The sequence below is a fragment of the Chlamydotis macqueenii genome, chromosome 2, assembly GCF_036417535.1.
Source record: "Chlamydotis macqueenii isolate bChlMac1 chromosome 2, bChlMac1.mat, whole genome shotgun sequence".
In the NCBI taxonomy this organism is placed as follows: domain Eukaryota; kingdom Metazoa; phylum Chordata; class Aves; order Otidiformes; family Otididae; genus Chlamydotis; species Chlamydotis macqueenii.
Genome location: NC_141557.1, coordinates 537,880 through 554,892, shown reverse-complemented (window position 1 = coordinate 554,892; position 17,013 = coordinate 537,880). Strand labels below are relative to the sequence as shown.

Sequence of the window (17,013 nt, the reverse complement as noted above, 5' to 3'; positions counted from 1 at the left end):
CCTGCGCCGCGGTCCGGGCGCTCGTCGGCGGCGCAGGAAGCCGGGGCGGGCGAGGGCGGGGGGGAAGGGGAAGCGGGTGCCGCCACGGGCGCGGCATGGCGGAGCCGGAGGGTCCCGAATTCGGCAAAGCCGATTTCGTGCTCCTGGATGAGGTGACCATGGAGCAGTTCCTGGAGAACCTGCGCCTGCGGTACGGAGCGGGAAGGGCGGCGGGAAGCGGGGCGGGGGGAGCGGCGCGGAGACCCCCCCCCCCGGTGTCGCAACCCCGCGGCGTCGCCCCCGCGCGCGGGACCTGGCGGCGCGGCTGCGGGGACCCCCCCGCGTCCACCCGTGGGGCGCGGAAGCGCCCGGAGCCCGAAGGCCCGGATCGGCGGGAAGCACCCGGGCGGTGCCGCGCCGTGGGGGGAGACTGAGGCACGGCCCCCACCCGAGGCGGGGCGAGTTGGGGGGCTGGCGTGTGGGGCCGCGGGGGGTGCGTGCCCACGTGTCCCGCCCGTGGGACCCCCACGGGGCCCCCCGCGCCCGCGGGGGCTGCACAGGAAGGGCCGCCGCCCCACGGCGCAGCGTCCCGCCGGGCGCCGCCCCGCCCCACGCGCCGCACAGGATGTCACCCCGCCCCACGGCACCGCCCAGGATGCTGCCTCGCCCCACAGCACAGCACCCCACAGGGTGCCAGCCTGCCCCGCAGCACAGCACCATCCCACCCCACGGCACAGCACCCCACAGGGTGCCAGCCTGCCCCGCAGCACAGCACCATCTCACCCCATGGCACAGCACCCCACAGGGTGCCAGCCTGCCCCACAGCACAGCACCATCCCACCCCATGGCACAGCACCCCACAGGGTGCCAGCCTGCCCCGCAGCACAGCACCATCCCACCCCACGGCACAGCACCCCACAGGGTGCCATCCTGCCCCACAGCACAGCACCATCCCACCCCACGGCACAGCACCCCACAGGGTGCCAGCCTGCCCCACAGCACAGCACCATCCCACCCCACGGCACAGCACCCCACAGGGTGCCAGCCTGCCCCGCAGCACAGCACCATCCCACCCCATGGCACAGCACCCCACAGGGTGCCAGCCTGCCCCGCAGCACAGCACCATCCCACCCCACGGCACAGCACCCCACAGGGTGCCATCCTGCCCCACAGCACAGCACCATCTCACCCCATGGCACAGCACCCCACAGGGTGCCAGCCTGCCCCACAGCACAGCACCATCTCACCCCATGGCACAGCACCCCACAGGGTGCCAGCCTGCCCCACAGCACAGCACCCCGCAGGGTGTACATCCTGCCCCATAGCTCAGCACCATCCCACAGCACAGCACCCCACGGCATGCCATCCTGCCCCACAGGACAGCACCCTGCAGGGTGCCATCTTGCCCCACAACACAGCACCCTGCAGGGTGCCATCCCGCCCCACAGCACCATCCCACCCCATGGCACAGCACCCCACAGGGTGTACATCCTGCCCCATAGCTCAGCACCCTGCCAGGTGCCACCCCACAGCACCATCCTGTCCCATGGCACAGCACCCCACAGAGTGCATCCTGCCCCATAGCTCAGCACCCCACAGGGTATGCATCCTGCCCCATAGCTCAGCACCCCACAGGGTATGCATCCTGCCCCGTAGCGCAGCACCCTGCAAGGTGCCATCCCACAGCACCATCCCACCCCACGGCACGGCGTGCCCCGCAGGGTGCCACCCAGCCCCACAGCCCGCCCCGCGGCACAGCACCGTCCCGCCCCATGCCGCGGGGTGCCACTGCACCCCGCCGCACAGCGCCCCGCAGCCCCACAGCCCGCCCCACGGCCGGCCCTGTGCGCAGGTTCTCGCAGGGCCGCATCTACACCTACATCGGGGAGGTGGTGGTGGCGGTGAACCCCTACCGCGCGCTGGCGCTGTACGGCCCGCCGGCGGTGGAGCGCTACCGCGGCCGCGAGCTCTACGAGCGCCCGCCGCACCTCTTCGCCCTGGCCGACGCCGCCTACAAGGCCATGAAACGCCGCGCCAAGGACACCTGCATCGTCATCTCGGGTAGGGGCCGGCGTGGGGTGCGTGGGGCACCCGTGGGTGCCGGGCGGCCTCACCCAGCCCCTGTGTCCCCCCCCTTGCCCCCGTGCCAGGCGAGAGCGGGGCGGGCAAGACGGAGGCCAGCAAGTACATCATGCAGTACATCGCCGCCATCACCAACCCCGGCCAGCGCGCCGAGGTGGAGAGGTGGGTCCTGCCCCACGGCGCCGCGGGGTGAGGGGCCGTGGACCCCGCGGAACTGCCAAACTAGGGTGGGGGGCAGACACGTGGCGGGGGGTCAGGGTAGGGGGGGGACCAGGGTGCCCCATGCCTGTGGGGTGGTCTGGGGTGCCCCATGCCCATAGGGGTGGTCTGGGGTGACCAAGGGTGCCCCGTGGGCCTGTGGGGTGGTTCTGGGGGGCCCTGGGGTGCCCCATAGCCAGAGGGGTGGTGTGGGGGGACCAGGGGTGCCCCGTACCCACAAAAATGGTTTAGGGTGACCAAGGGCGCCCCATGGACCTGTTGGGTGGTGTGGGGTGCCCCACATCCGTAGGGATGATCTGGGGTGAGCAAGGGTGCCTCATCCTTGGGGTGCCCCATGGCCGGAGGGGTTTTGTGGGGTGCCCCATACCCATGAGGATGGTTTAGGGTGACCAAGGGTGCCCCATGGGCCTGTGGGGTGGTTCTGGGGGGCCCTGGGGTGCCCCATGGCCAGAGGGATGGTGTGGGGGGACCAAGGGTGCCCTCTGCCTGTGGGGTGGGGACCAGGGCTGCCCCATACCGACGGGGTGCCCCATAGCCATAGGGATGGTGTGGGGTGACGAAGGGTGCTGGGGGGGCTCCAGGGTGCCCCATGGCCAGAGGGGTGCTATGGGGGGACCGGGGGTGCCCCATACCTGTGGGGTGGTTTTGGGGTGCCCCATACCCATCGGGAAGATCTAGGGCGACCAGGGTGCCCCGTGCCTGTGGGGTGGTTGTGTGGTGACCCAGATCCTCAGGGATGATCTGGGGTGACCCAGGGTGCCCCGTGGGGCCGAGGGGTGCTGTGGGGTGACTGGCATGCCCCGTGCCTGTGGGGTGCTATGGGGGGACCAGAGGTGCCCCATGCCGTGCCGTGTCGCGGTGCCGTGCCACGCTGTGCCATGCCGCGCCGCGCCGTGCCGTGCTGCGGTGCCATGCCGTGCCGCGCCGTGGTGCCATGCTGTCGTGCCGTGCTGCGGTGCCATGCCGCGCCGTGCCGCGCTGTGGTGCCATGCTGTCGTGCCGTGCCGCGGTGCCGTGCCACGCTGTGCCATGCCGTGCTGCGCCGTTCCGTTCCGTGCTGCGGTGCCGTGCTGTCGTGCCGTGCCGCGGTGCCATGCCGCGCCGTGCCGTGCTGCGGTGCCGTGCTGTCGTGCCGTGCCGCGGTGCCATGCCGTGCCGCGCCGCGCCGCCCCGCCCAGGGTGAAGACGGTGCTGCTGCAGTCCAACTGCGTCCTGGAGGCCTTCGGCAACGCCAAGACCAAGCGCAACGACAACTCCAGCCGCTTCGGCAAGTACATGGACATCAACTTCGACTTCAAGGGCGACCCCATCGGCGGCCACATCCACAACTACCTCCTGGAGAAGGTGCGCCGCGCCGGGCGGGGCCGGGGCGGGGCCGCCGCGCCCACCCCGCCCCCCACCCACCTCCCGCTCCCTCTCCCGCAGTCCCGGGTCCTCCAGCAGCAACCGGGAGAGAGGAACTTCCACGCCTTCTACCAGGTGGGGTGGGATCTGCGGGAGGGAGGGGATGGGGATGGGGATGGGGATGGAGGTGGGATGGGATGGGGATGGGGATGGGATGGAGGTGGGATGGGGATGGGATGGGGATGGGAATGGAGATGGGGTGGGATGGGATGAGATGGGATGGGGATGGAGATGGGATGGGGATGGGATGGGATGAGATGGGGTGGGATGGGATGAGATGGGGATGGGATGGGGATGGGGATGGGATGGGATGAGATGGGATGGGGATGGGATGGGATGAGATGGGGATGGGGTGGGATGAGATGGGATGGGGATGGGATGGGGATGGGATGGGATGAGATGGGATGGGGATGGGATGGGATGGGGTGGGATGGGATGAGATGGGGATGGGATGGGGATGGGATGAGATGGGGATGGGGATGGGATGGGATGGGGATGGGATGGGACGGGATGAGATGGGGATGGGATGGGATGAGATGGGGATGGGGATGGGATGGGGATGGGATGGGGATGGGATGGGGATGGGGATGGGGTGGGGATGGGGATGGGATGGGATGGAGGTGGGATGGGGATGGGATGGGGTGGGATGGGGATGGGGATGGGGATGGGGATGGGGATGGGATGGAGGTGGGATGGGGATGGGATGGGGATGGGAATGGAGATGGGGTGGGATGGGATGAGATGGGATGGGGATGGAGATGGGATGGGGATGGGATGGGATGGGATGGGGATGGGATGGGGATGGGGTGGGATGGGATGAGATGGGGATGGGATGGGGATGGGATGGGATGAGATGGGATGGGGATGGGATGGGATGAGATGGGGATGGGGTGGGATGAGATGGGATGGGGATGGGATGGGGATGGGGATGGGATGGGGTGAGATGGGATGGGGATGGGATGGGATGGGGTGGGATGGGATGAGATGGGGATGGGATGGGGATGGGGTGGGATGGGATGGGGATGGGATGGGATGGGATGGGATGGGATGGGATGGGATGGGATGGGGATGGGATGGGGATGGGATGGGGATGGGATGAGATGGGGATGGGGATGGGATGGGATGGGGATGGGATGGGACGGGATGAGATGGGGATGGGATGGGATGAGATGGGGATGGGGATGGGATGGGGATGGGATGGGGATGGGATGGGGATGGGATGGGGATGGGATGGGATGAGATGGGGATGGGGATGGGGTGGGGATGGGGATGGGATGGGATGAGATGGGATGGGGATGGGGATGGGATGGGGATGAGATGGGGATGGGGTGGGGATGGGGATGGGATGGGATGAGATGGGGATGGGGTGGGATGGGATCTTTGGCATGCATGGGATCAATGAGAATGGGATGGATGGTATGAGATGGGAATGGGGTGGATGGGATGAGAAGATTGGGATGGGATGGATGGCATCTATGGGATGAGATGGGAATCCAGTGGATGGGAACAGGATCGATGGGATGAGATGGGAATAGGATGGGATGAGAAAATTGGGATGGGATGTCTGGGGTCTGTGAAGTGAGATGGGAATGGGATAGATGGGAATGGGATAGATGGGATGGGATCTATAGGATGAGATGGGAATGGATGGGATGAGACGATTGGCATGGGATGGATGGGATCTATGGGATGGGATGGGATGGGATGATGGGTTGGGATGGAGATGGGATGGACGGAATGGATGGCATGGGATGGGGTGGGATGGGGTGGGGTGGGATGGGCGGAATGGTGATGGATGGGCCGGGTCAGGACGGGGTGGCCTGGGGAGGGACAGGACAGGTTGTGGCAGGGCAGGGGGACTCAGGATGGCGCCGGTGGCACCGGCCAGGCCGGTGTGGGGCCGGGGGGGACGTGGGGCCGGGGGTCCCGACCCCCCCCGTGGTGCTGACACCCCCCCGCCCCACAGCTGCTGCTGGGAGCCCCGCCGGCGCTGCTGGCCTCGCTGCACCTCTGCCGGGACGCCGGCGCCTACCGCTACACCCGGGAGGGCGCCACGGGCAACGTGAGAGGGGCAGGGGGTGCTGGGGGGGACGCTGGGGGGGCGCTGGGGGGTCCCGGCCCCTCACGTCCCCCCCCACCCCGGCCCCAGGCCTGCGGGGACGACGGCGCCGGTTACCGGGCGGTGGAGGAGGCGATGGGCGCAATCGGCTTCTCCCCAGAGGAGCTGGGCTCCGTGCGCCGCATCCTGGCCGCCGTCCTGCACCTGGTGAGACCCCCGCGCCAGTATGGCCCCCCCGCGCACCAGTATGGCCCCCCAGGCAGACCAGTACAGCCCGCACACGTCAGTACAGCCCCTGCACACCAGTAAAGGCCCAGGCAGACCAGTATGCCCCCCACACAGGTACAGCCCGCTCACACCAGTATGGCCCCAGGCAGACCAGCATGGCCCTCGGCAAACCAGTACAGCCGCATGCAAATAGGCATGGCCCCATGCTACACGGTACAGACCAGTGTAACTAAAGACCAGTTCAAACCAGTACAGACCCACAGAAACCAGCACAGCCTGACGCAAACCATCACAGCCCAGTACAAACCAGTACAGCCCAGTGCAAACCAGTATGGCCCAGCACAGCCCAGACCAACCCAGCATGGGTCAGTACAGCCCAATACAAACCAGTATAGCCCAATGCAATCCCAATAGCAAAGCCCAATGCAAACCAGTACAGCCTAGTGCAAACCAGTGTGACCCAGCACAGCCCAGAGCAGCCCACCGTGGCCCAGTACAGCCCAGTACAAACCAGTACAGCCCTGCACGGCCCAGCTCAGCCGGAGGGGGGCTGGTGCTGGGTGCCCCCCCGCGTTGATCCACCCCGCGGGGCCGCCGCAGGGCAACGTCAGGTTCGCGGCGGAGGGCGAGGCGGCGGCGGTGGAGGACGCGGCGCAGCTGGCGGCGCTGGCCGAGCTGACGGCCACGGCGCCCGACGACCTGCGCCGAGCGCTGCTGGCCCGCACCGTGGCCGCCGGCGGCGGCGAGCTGATCGAGAAGGGCCACAGCCCCAAGGAGGCTGCCTACGCCCGGGACGCCTGCGCCAAGGTGAGGGTGGGGACGCGGCGGGGGGGTGACGGGCGCCCCCACGCAGCACCCGTGGGCGCCCACCGCCCTGTCCCCGTCCCCAGGCCGTCTACGAGCGGCTCTTCTGCTGGATCGTGGGGCGCGTCAACGCCGGCATCGCCGCCCGCGGCTACGACGCCCGCCTGCACGGCAAGAGCACCGTCATCGGCGTCCTCGACATCTACGGCTTCGAGATCTTCGACACCAACAGGTGACCTGGCCCCGCGACGGGACGTGGGGGGGGGACAGGGGCTGGGGGAGCTGGGGCACGGGAGGGGACGGGACGGGGAGGGAGATGGCACGGGACGCAGGGAGGGGCGGGACCAGCAGGTCCCCAGCAGGGTTGGGGTGGCGGGGGGGGACGTGGCAGGGCAGGGGACGTGGGGGACGTTGCGTGGGGCAGGTGGTAGCCGTCCTGACCCCCCCCCCCGCCCGCAGCTTCGAGCAGTTCTGCATCAACTACTGCAACGAGAAACTGCAGCAGCTCTTCATCGAGCTGGTGCTGCGGCAGGAGCAGGCCGAGTACCTGCGGGAGGGCATCGCCTGGCAGAGCGTGAGGGACAGGGACACGGGGACACGGAGGGAACGTGGGGACATGGGGGGGCATCGCCTGGCAGAGCGTGAGGGACAGGGACACGGGGACACGGAGGGAATGTGGGGACATGGGGGGGCATCGCCAGGCAGAGCATGAGGGACAGGGACATGGGGACACGGAGGGAACCTGGGGACATGGGGGGGCATCGCCTGGCAGAGCGTGAGGGACAGGGACACGGGGACACGGAGGGAACGTGGGGACATGGGGGGGCATCGCCTGGCAGAGCGTGAGGGACAGGGACACGGGGACACGGAGGGAACGTGGGGACATGGGGGGGCATCGCCTGGCAGAGCGTGAGGGACAGGGACACGGGGACACGGAGGGAACGTGGGGACATGGGGGGGCATCGCCTGGCAGAGCGTGAGGGACAGGGACATGGGGACACGGAGGGAACCTGGGGACATGGGGGGGCATCGCCTGGCAGGGCGTGAGGGACAGGGACACGGGGACACGGAGGGAACCTGGGGACATGGGGGGGCATCGCCTGGCAGAGCGTGAGGGACAGGGACACGGGGACACGGAGGGAACCTGGGGACATGGGGGGGCATCGCCTGGCAGAGCATGAGGGACAGGGACACGGGGACACGGAGGGAACCTGGGGACATGGGGGGGCATCGCCTGGCAGAGCGTGAGGGACAGGGACACGGGGACATGGAGGGAACGTGGGGACATGGGGGGGCATCGCCTGGCAGAGCGTGAGGGATGGGGACACGGGAGGGACATGGGGACATGAGGGGTACATGGGGACACGGGGATGTGGGGGCATCATGTGATAGAGCATGAGGGGCACAGGGACATGGGAGGGACATAGGGACACGAGGGGGACACGGGGGCATCGTGTGACAGCGTGAGGGGCATGGGGACACGGGGGGGACACGGGGACATCGCCTGGCAGAGCATGAGGGACACGGGGGGGACACACAGGAGGGACATGGGGACATGAGGGGGACATGGGGACACGGGGACATCATGTGACAGAGCGTGAGGGGCACGAGGACACAGGGGGGATGTGGGGACATGAGGGGGACACGGGGGCATGGTGTGACAGAGCGTGAGGGGCACGAGGACACAGGGGGGATGTGGGGACATGAGGGGGACACGGGGGCATGGTGTGACAGAGCGTGAGGGGCACGGGGACACAGGGGGGATGTGGGGACATGAGGGGGACATGAGGGGGACACGGGGGCATGGTGTGACAGAGCGTGAGGGGCACGGGGACACAGGGGGGATGTGGGGACATGAGGGGGACATGAGGGGGACACGGGGGCATGGTGTGACAGAGCGTGAGGGGCACGGGGACACGGGGGGGGACACGGGGACATCACCTGGCAGAGCGTGAGGGGCACAGCGACACGGGGGGGACACGGGAGGGACACGGTGGGGACACGGACGCCATCAGCTGTCAGGTCAGGAGTTGTGGCGCGTGGCGGCACACGGGGGTGGCCCGGGCGTGACGATTCGGGGTGCCCACCCCCGTGTGTCCCCCCCCACCCCAGATCGAGTACTTCAGCAACGAGCCCATCGTGGCGCTGGTGGAGCAGCCGCACCGCGGCGTCCTGGCGCTGCTGGACGAGGCCTGCCTGGCCGCCGGCACCCCCACCGACCTCCTCTTCCTCGCCTCCATGGATGCCCGCCTGGGCCACCACCCCCACTACGCCAGCCGCAAGGTGCTTCTGGGCTGGGGGGAGGGCAAGGGGAGTTTGGGGGGGTCCACGGGCAAGGGGGTGACACCCCGGTGCTGCTCCCCAGCTCTGCCCCACGGACAAGACCATGGAGTTCAACCGGGACTTCCGCATCAAGCACTACGCTGGAGATGTCACGTGAGGAGGGCGCTGGGGGGGACGTGGTGGGGGGGGGGCGGTGGCCGTGGGTGTCGTCAGGTGGCCGTGGGGCGCCCTGGAGGGCTTTGGAGAGGGTGGGGGGGCGCCGCTTCGGACCGTGGCGGGTCTGGGGTTGAGCGTGGGGCCTTGGAGATCCATGGGGAGCATGGGTGGAGGTCTTGAGGGATTGGGGGAGGTGGTTGGGGGTCACGGGGTATTTGGGGGGGTGTCACTGGGGGCCACGTGGGTGTGGGTGGCCACCAGGGACCGTAAGCATCCATGGGTGGCTGTGGGGTTGCGGTGGGACCGCAGAGAACTGGAGGGTCCTTGAGGGACCTTGAAAGTGCGTTGGGGGACCGTGGAGGGGCTGCCTGGGGCTGTAGGGCTCTCGGGGGTCTAGGGTTGACCATGGGGCTCCTGGGGGTCCAGGCTTGAGCGTGGAGCCTTGGAGATCCATGGGAAGCATGGGTGGGGGTCTTGAGGGATTGTGGGAGGTGGTTGGGGGTCATGGGGGACCGTGGAGGGTGTCACTGGGGGGCCACGTGGGTGTGGGTGGCCACCAGGGGCTGTGAACACCCATGAGTGGCTGTGGGGTTGCGGTGGGGCCGCAGAGAACTGAGGGGGGCCATGAGGGACCATGGGGTGGCCACTTGGGACCGCCGAGAGCCACAGGGACCCCGGGGGGGGACTGTGAGGTGGCCTTGGTTGCCCATGGGGCTTTGGGGACCACGGGAGGCCGTTCGGGGAACCGTGGAGGTCCACGAGGTCTGGGAGGTCCCCAGAGGCCGTGTGCAGTGGGACGGGCTGTGGAGGTCATGGCGTGCCACGCCCTGGGGACACTGGGGACACTGGGGACGGGGGTTTAGCACTGGAGGAGCCCCCAACGTGGCGTCCCCCTCGCTCAGGTACTCGGTGGAGGGCTTCCTGGACAAGAACAAGGACACGCTCTTCCAGGACTTCAAACGGCTCTTCTACAACAGGTTGGGGACACGGGGACACAGCTGGGGGGGGCTGGCGGCACAGGTCGGGGTCCCCGGTGCCACCAGCCCCACGCCGACCGCTGTCCCCAGCGCGGACCCCGTGCTGCGCGCCATGTGGCCCGACGGCGAGCAGAGCATCACCGAGGTCACCAAGCGCCCGCTGACCGCCGGCACGCTCTTCAAGAGCTCCATCCTGGCCCTGGTGGAGAACCTCGCCTCCAAGGTAGGGGACGCGGGGACAGCCGGACGCGGCCCCGCGCCAGCTTGACGTGTCCTCGTGCCAGCTGGGAACGTTCCACATCCCCTCCTGGGACGTCCCCACGGCGGATGGGCACGGCCTCAGGCTGCGTGGGCGTGCTCCTGGGCCAGCCTGGCGTGTCCCCACGCCAGCCAAGATGTCCGTCCCCAAGCCAACCAAGATGTCCCTGAGCCAGCCTGGCGTGTCCCCACGCCAGCCAAGACGTCCCCACGCCAGCCAAGACGTCCCCACGCCAGCCAAGACGTCCCCACGCCAGCCAAGATGTCCCTGAGCCAGCCTAGCGTGTCCCTACGCCAACCAAGATGTCCCCAAGCCAGTTAAGATGTCCCCAGGCAGCTGAGGATGTCCCCAGCCAGCCAAGATGTCCCTGAGCCAGCCTGGCGTGTCCCCACGCCAGCCAAGATGTCTCCAGCCAGCCAAGGTGTCCCTGTGCCAACCAAAACGTCCCCAAGCCAGCCAAGATGTCCCCAGCCCGCCTGGCGTGTCCCCAAGCCAGCCAAGGTGTCCCCAAGCCAGCCAAGATGTCCCTGAGCCAGCCTGCTGTGTCCCCACGCCAGTCAAGATGTCTCCAGGCAGCCTGTGTGTCCCCAGACAGCTGAGGATGTCCCCACACTAGACAAGATGTCCCCATGCCAGTCAAGATGTCCCCGAGCCAGCCTGGCGTGTCCCCAAGCCAGCCTAGATGTCCCCAGCCAGCCCGGTGTGTCCCGAGCCACCGAGCCCTCCCACCCCCGTGCCACCCACGCCCCGACGCCACCCTACCCCGCGTTCCCGCCCCCCCCCATCCCGCTGCGCTCGGTGCCAGCGCTGCGCTCGGTGCCAGCGCGTCGCCCGTCCCCTCCGCGTCCCCGCAGGAGCCCTACTACGTGCGCTGCATCAAACCCAACGCCCAGAAGTCGCCCGCGCTCTTCGACCGCGAGCTCTGCCGCCACCAGGTCTCCTACCTGGGGCTGCTGGAGAACGTCCGCGTGCGCCGCGCCGGCTTCGCCTACCGCCAGCCCTACCACCGCTTCCTCCTGCGGTACGGCCCCCCGGCGCCGCCGCCGCCCCCCGACGCCGCCGCGCGTCCCCCCCGCCCCCCGCCTCACCCCGCCCGGCCCCCCCAGGTACAAGATGACCTGCGAGTACACGTGGCCCAACCACCTGATGGCCAGCGACCGGGAGGCCACGCAAGCCCTCCTGGAGCAGCACGGCTTCCAGGACGACGTGGCGTACGGCCACAGCAAGGTCTTCATCCGCACGCCGCGCACCCTCTTCTTCCTCGAGCAGGAGCGGGCGCGGCTCATCCCCATCATCGTCCTGCTGCTGCAGAAGGTGGGCGCGCGCGGCACCAGCTGGCTCGGGGCGGGGGGACAGCGGGCGTGGGGCAGGGCGTGGGGTGAGGCGTAGGGCGTGCCGTGGGGCAGGAGATGGGGCGTGGGGTGTGATGTGGGGCAGGGGACGTAGTGTGGGATGTGGTGTGGGGCAGAGCACGGGGCAGGGCATGGGATGTGCTGTGGGGTGGGAGATGGGGCGCGGGGTGTAGCGTGGGGTATGACATGGGGCAGGCTGTGGGGCGTGCCGTGGGGCAGGAGATGGGGCGCGGGGTGTGATGTGGGGCAGGGCGTGGGGCAGGGGACGTAGCGTGGGATGTGGTGTGGGGCAGAGCATGGGGCAGGGCATGGGATGTGCTGTGGGGTGGGAGATGGGGCGCGGGGTGTAGCGTGGGGTATGACATGGGGCAGGCTGTGGGGCGTGCCATGGGGCAGGAGATGGGGCGTGGGGTATGACATGGGGCAGGGTGTGGGGCGTGCCGTGGGCCAGGAGATGGGGAGTGGGGTGTAGCGTGGGGTATGACATGGGGCAGGAGATGGGTCATGGGGCAGAGAACGGGGCGTTGCGTGGGGCAGGCCGTGGCGTGGGGCAGGCCGTGGGGCAGTCCAGGCCGTGGGGCAGCCCCGCGCTGACGGCGGCGTGCGGCAGGCGTAGCGTGGGGCGGGATGTGGGGCAGGCTGTGGGGCAGGCCGTGGCGTGGGGCGGGCCGTGGGGCAGTCCAGGCCGTGGGGCAGCCCCGCGCTGACGGCGGCGTGCGGCAGGCGTGGTGTGGGGCAGGCGGTGGGGCAGGCCGTGGCGTGGGGCGGGCCGTGGGGCAGTCCAGGCCGTGGGGCAGGCCGTGGCGTGGGGCGGGCCGTGGGGCAGTCCAGGCCGTGGGGCAGCCCCGCGCTGACGGCGGCGTGCGGCAGGCGTGGCGCGGCGCCCTGGCGCGGCGGCGCTGCCGGTTCCTGCGCGCGGCCTACGCCATCATGGCGCACTACAAGCGGCACAAGGCGCGGGCCTACCTGCGGCAGCTGCTGCGCCGCTTCCAGCCCGCGCGCGCCCTCCCGGACTACGGGAAGGGGCTGGCCTGGCCCCCGCCGCCCGCCGCGCTCGCGCGCTTCCAGGAGGCCAGCCAGCGCCTCTTCCGCAGGTTCCGCCCCGGCCGGGAACGGGGGCGTGGGGTGGGAACGGGGACGTGGGGTGGGAATGGGGATGGGAACAGGGATGTGGGGTGGGAATGGGAATGGGGATGTGGGGTGGGGATGGGGATGGGAACGGGGATGTGGGGTGGGAATGGGGATGGGAATGGGGATGTGGGGTGGGAATGGGAATGGGGATGTGGGGTGGGGATGGGGATGGGAACGGGGATGTGGGGTGGGAATGGGAATGGGGATGTGGGGTGAGGATGGGAATGGGGATGTAGGGTGGGGATGGGGATGGGAACGGGGACGTGGGGTGGGAATGGGAATGGGGATGTGGGGTGGGAATGGGGACGTGGGATGGGAATGGGGATGTGGGGTGGGAATGGGGATGGGAACGGGGATGTGGGGTGGGAATTGGGATGTGGGGTGGGAATGGGGATGGGGATGGGGATGTGGGGTGGGAATGGGGATGTGGGGTGGGGTTGGGGATGTGAGGTGGGAATGGGGATGTGGGGTGGGAATGGGGATGGGAATGGGGATGTGGGGTGGGAATGGGGATGCGGGATGGGAATGGGGATGCGGGATGGGAATGGGGATGGGAATGGGGATGCGGGATGGGAATGGGGATGCGGGATGTGGGGTGGGGATGGGAATGGGGATGCGGGATGGGAATGGGGATGGGGATGTGGGGTGGGAACAGGGATTGGGGATGGGAATGTGGGGTGGGAATGGGTATGTGGGACAAGGACAGGGATGTGGGAAGGGGATTTGGGATGTGGGGTGGGAATGGGGATGTGGGATGAGGACGGGACCTGGGATGGGGATGCGAGATGGGAATGGGGATGCGGGATGGGAATTGGGATGTGGGACAAGGACAAGACGTGGGATGGGAATGGAGATGTGGGGTGGGAATTGGGATGTGGGACAGGGATGGGGACGTGGGATGGACATGGGGATGTGGGACAGGGATGGGGACGTGGGATGGGAATTGGGATGTGGGACAGGGATGGGGATGTGGGACAGGGATGGGGACGTGGGATGGGAATTGGGATGTGGGACAGGGATGGGGATGTGGGATGGGGACGAGGACTTGGGAGGGGGGGGATGTGGGGTCAGGATGTGGGACAGGGATGGGGACATGGGATGGGGACGCGAACGGGGTCGTGGGACGGGGATGGGGATGTGGAATGGAAATGGGGATGTGAGCTGGGAATGTGGGATTGGGATGTGGGACAGAGGTGTGGAACAGGAACATGGGATGGGGATGGGGATACGGGATGAGAACGCGAATGGAGGTGTGGGGACAGGGATATGGGATGGGAACGGGGAATGGGGACGTGGGTTGGGAATTTGGGACAGGGATGTGGGACGGGGACGCGGGACGGGGGCGTGAGATGAAGATGCAGGATGGGAACACAGGCAGGGATGGGGGACGCGGGACGGGGACGCGGGACGGGAGCACGGGACGGGGACGCGGGATGAGGGGGCGGGGGGGGATGCGGGACGAGGGGGCAGGGCGGGGACGCGGGACGAGGGGGCGGGGGGGGATGCGGGACGAGGGGGCAGGGCGGGGACGCGGGATGAGGGGGCGGGGGGGGATGCGGGACGAGGGGGCAGGGCGGGGACGCGGGACGAGGGGGCGGGGGGGGATGCGGGACGGCGTCCCCCCGGCGCAGGTGGCGAGCGCGGCAGATCGTGAAGAACATCCCCCCGTCGGAGATGGGCCAGATCCGCGCCAAGGTGGCCGCCATGGAGGCGCTGGCGGGGCTGCGGAAGGACTGGGGCTGCCAGCGCCGCTGGGCGCGCGACTACCTCTCCTCGGTAGGGGCCGGCGGGTTGGGGGCGCTCCGTGCCGCGCCCCGGGGGTGCCGCCCCCGCCCCAAAGCGCCACCCCCTGTCCCCGCAGCCCAGCGAGAACCCGGGGCTGGCGCTGCCCTTCGCCCGCCGCCTCCAGGCCCTCAGGGAGAAGGCGCTCTTCGGCTGCGTCCTCTTCTCCTGCCACGTCCGCAAGGTGAGGGGGGACGCGGGGTCCCCCGGCCGCGCCCGCGTCATCACCCCCCCGCCCCGTCGCCGCGTCCCCTCACCCGGCGCCGTCCCCCCAGATCAACCGCTTCGGGAAGAGCCGGGACCGCGCCGTCCTGGTGACGGACCAGCACCTCTACAAGCTGGACCCGCGGCGGCAGTACCGCGTGCTGCGGGCGCTGCCCCTCAGCGCCGTGAGTGTCCCCGGGGGGTCGCTGGGGAGAGGGGGGGGCACGGCCGCCCCCTGCGCCCCGCCCTCACCCACGCCGGGGGTCGTCGGGGCGCGGTGACAGCCCGGCCGTGTGTGTCCCCCCCCCGCCCCGGCAGGTGACGGGGCTGAGCGTGACAAGCTGCCGCGCGCAGCTGGTGGTCTTCCACACCCGGCACCAGGAGGACATGGCGGTCTGCCTGCACAAGACGCAGCCGGCGGGGGACAACCGGGTGGGCGAGCTGGTGGGCGTCCTCCTGGAGCACTGCCGAGCGTGAGTCCGGGGAGGGGCCGGCGGCCGGGATGGGGGCGCCCCGCGAGCCCCCCCTCCCGCCCCCGGTGACGCGGGGACGTTGCAGGACCAAGCGGGAGCTGCAGGTGCGGGTCTCCGACTGCATCCAGCTGAGCTTCCGCGGGCGCCGGCGGCTGCTGACGGTGGAGGCGCGGCCGGACGTCGCCGAGCCGGATTTCGGGAAAAGCCGCGATGGTTTCGTGCTCTACTGGCCCGGGAGATGAGGGTGGGGGGCAGCCGTTCCCCCAGCCCCCCGTCCCGGGACACGTCCTGCCCCGCTGGCCTCTTGCTCAGGACCCCGCCGCCGCGCGCCCCCCAAGCACGCGTCCCCACGTCCCCGCCGCGGGACGACGCCGAAGCCTCTGTGTGCGCCGGGAATAAAGAGCTGGGTGGGACCCCTCCAGGCCCGGCTGGGATCCCCCCGAAATTCTGCCCCACGGCTTGGATCCTCACTAGGCCGGGGCGTGGGACCCCCAAACAGTGGGGCCGGGGTGGGGGGCATGGGTGGAGGTGGGGTGGGCGGAGATGGGATGGGATCGATGGGATGGGATGGGATCCCTGGGATGGGGTCGGATGGCACAGGGTGGGATCGGTCGGGATGGGATGGAGTCTGGCGTGGGGTGGGCTGGGATCTCTGGGATGCGATGGGGTGAGATGGGATGGGATTGGTGGGATAGGGTGGGATGGGGTGGGGTGGGATTGGATTTATGGTCTGGGATGGAATCTGGGATGGGATCAGTTGGGATGGGATGGGTAGGATGGGATCTGTGGATGGGATGGGATCTCTGGGATGGAGTAGGATGAGATCAGTGGGATGTGGCGAGATGGATGGGCTACTGGGGTGGGTTTTATGGGATGGGGTGGGATGGGATTGATGGGCTGGGATTAGCTGGGGTGGGTTTTATGGGATGGGGTGGGATGTGGTGAGATGGATGGGCTGGGGTGGGATGGGATTGATGGGCTGGGATTAGCTGGGGTGGGTTTTATGGGATGGGGTGGGATGTGGTGAGATGGATGGGCTGGGGTGGGATGGGATTGATGGGCTGGGATCTGAGGGATGGGGTGAGAAGGACAGGTGAGGTGGAATGGGATTGATGGGATCAGTTGGGATAGGATCGGTGGGATGGGATCTGTGGGCTGGGATCATTTGGATGGCATGGAAACTCTGGGCTGGGTTGGGCTGGGATCTGGATGGGGTGAGGTGGGGTGGGTGGGGTGGGGTCGCTGGGATCGATGGGATGGGGTTGGGTGGGCTGGGATCAATGGGAAGGGCTGGGATGGGACCGGATCTCTGGGATGGGGGGCTGGGATCTATGGGGTGGATGGGGTCTGGGCCCTTGGGGGTGTGTCCCCGTGCCCCGCGCCCCCGTGTCCCCAACACCCGGTGTCCCCGTGGGTGCCCATTTGGGGGGGGAGGGGCGGGAAAGCGGGCGGATTTTTGGCGGGTGGCTCCTGTCCCGCTGGTGTCTGGGAAGCGTTCGGCGCGTGGGAAGCCGCTGAAGAGCTCGTCCTGTGCCAGAACGCGTCAAAAAGTTAAATTAACGGGGTACAACCGGAAACAAAAATTACTATTTTGATAATAATGACGTTATTGGGGCAGATT

The 17,013-nt window shown here is 68.9% G+C and overlaps 1 protein-coding gene across 2 annotated transcripts; it reads left to right on the top strand.

Annotated features, from left to right (window-relative positions):
- The first annotated feature begins 85 nt into the window (after nt 1-85).
- Nucleotides 86-15,847, top strand: MYO1G (myosin IG). 2 transcript variants are annotated; one of them, XM_086741649.1, is made up of 22 exons: nt 86-190; nt 1,832-2,040; nt 2,130-2,223; nt 3,459-3,624; nt 3,706-3,759; nt 5,651-5,746; nt 5,834-5,950; nt 6,572-6,778; nt 6,862-7,007; nt 7,235-7,349; nt 8,888-9,058; nt 9,141-9,211; nt 10,117-10,191; nt 10,282-10,414; nt 11,305-11,471; nt 11,557-11,764; nt 12,796-12,896; nt 14,565-14,709; nt 14,795-14,899; nt 14,991-15,104; nt 15,238-15,392; nt 15,478-15,847. In XM_086741649.1, exons 1-22 carry the CDS (start codon nt 96-98, stop codon nt 15,632-15,634), a joined length of 2,901 nt encoding a protein of 966 aa, XP_086597775.1. In that variant the 5' UTR covers nt 86-95; the 3' UTR covers nt 15,635-15,847. The 2 variants fall into 2 exon arrangements, with proteins under 2 accessions (XP_086597775.1, XP_086597773.1); XM_086741647.1 differs by having other exon boundaries at nt 12,673-12,896.
- Nucleotides 15,848-17,013: the final 1,166 nt, after the last annotated feature.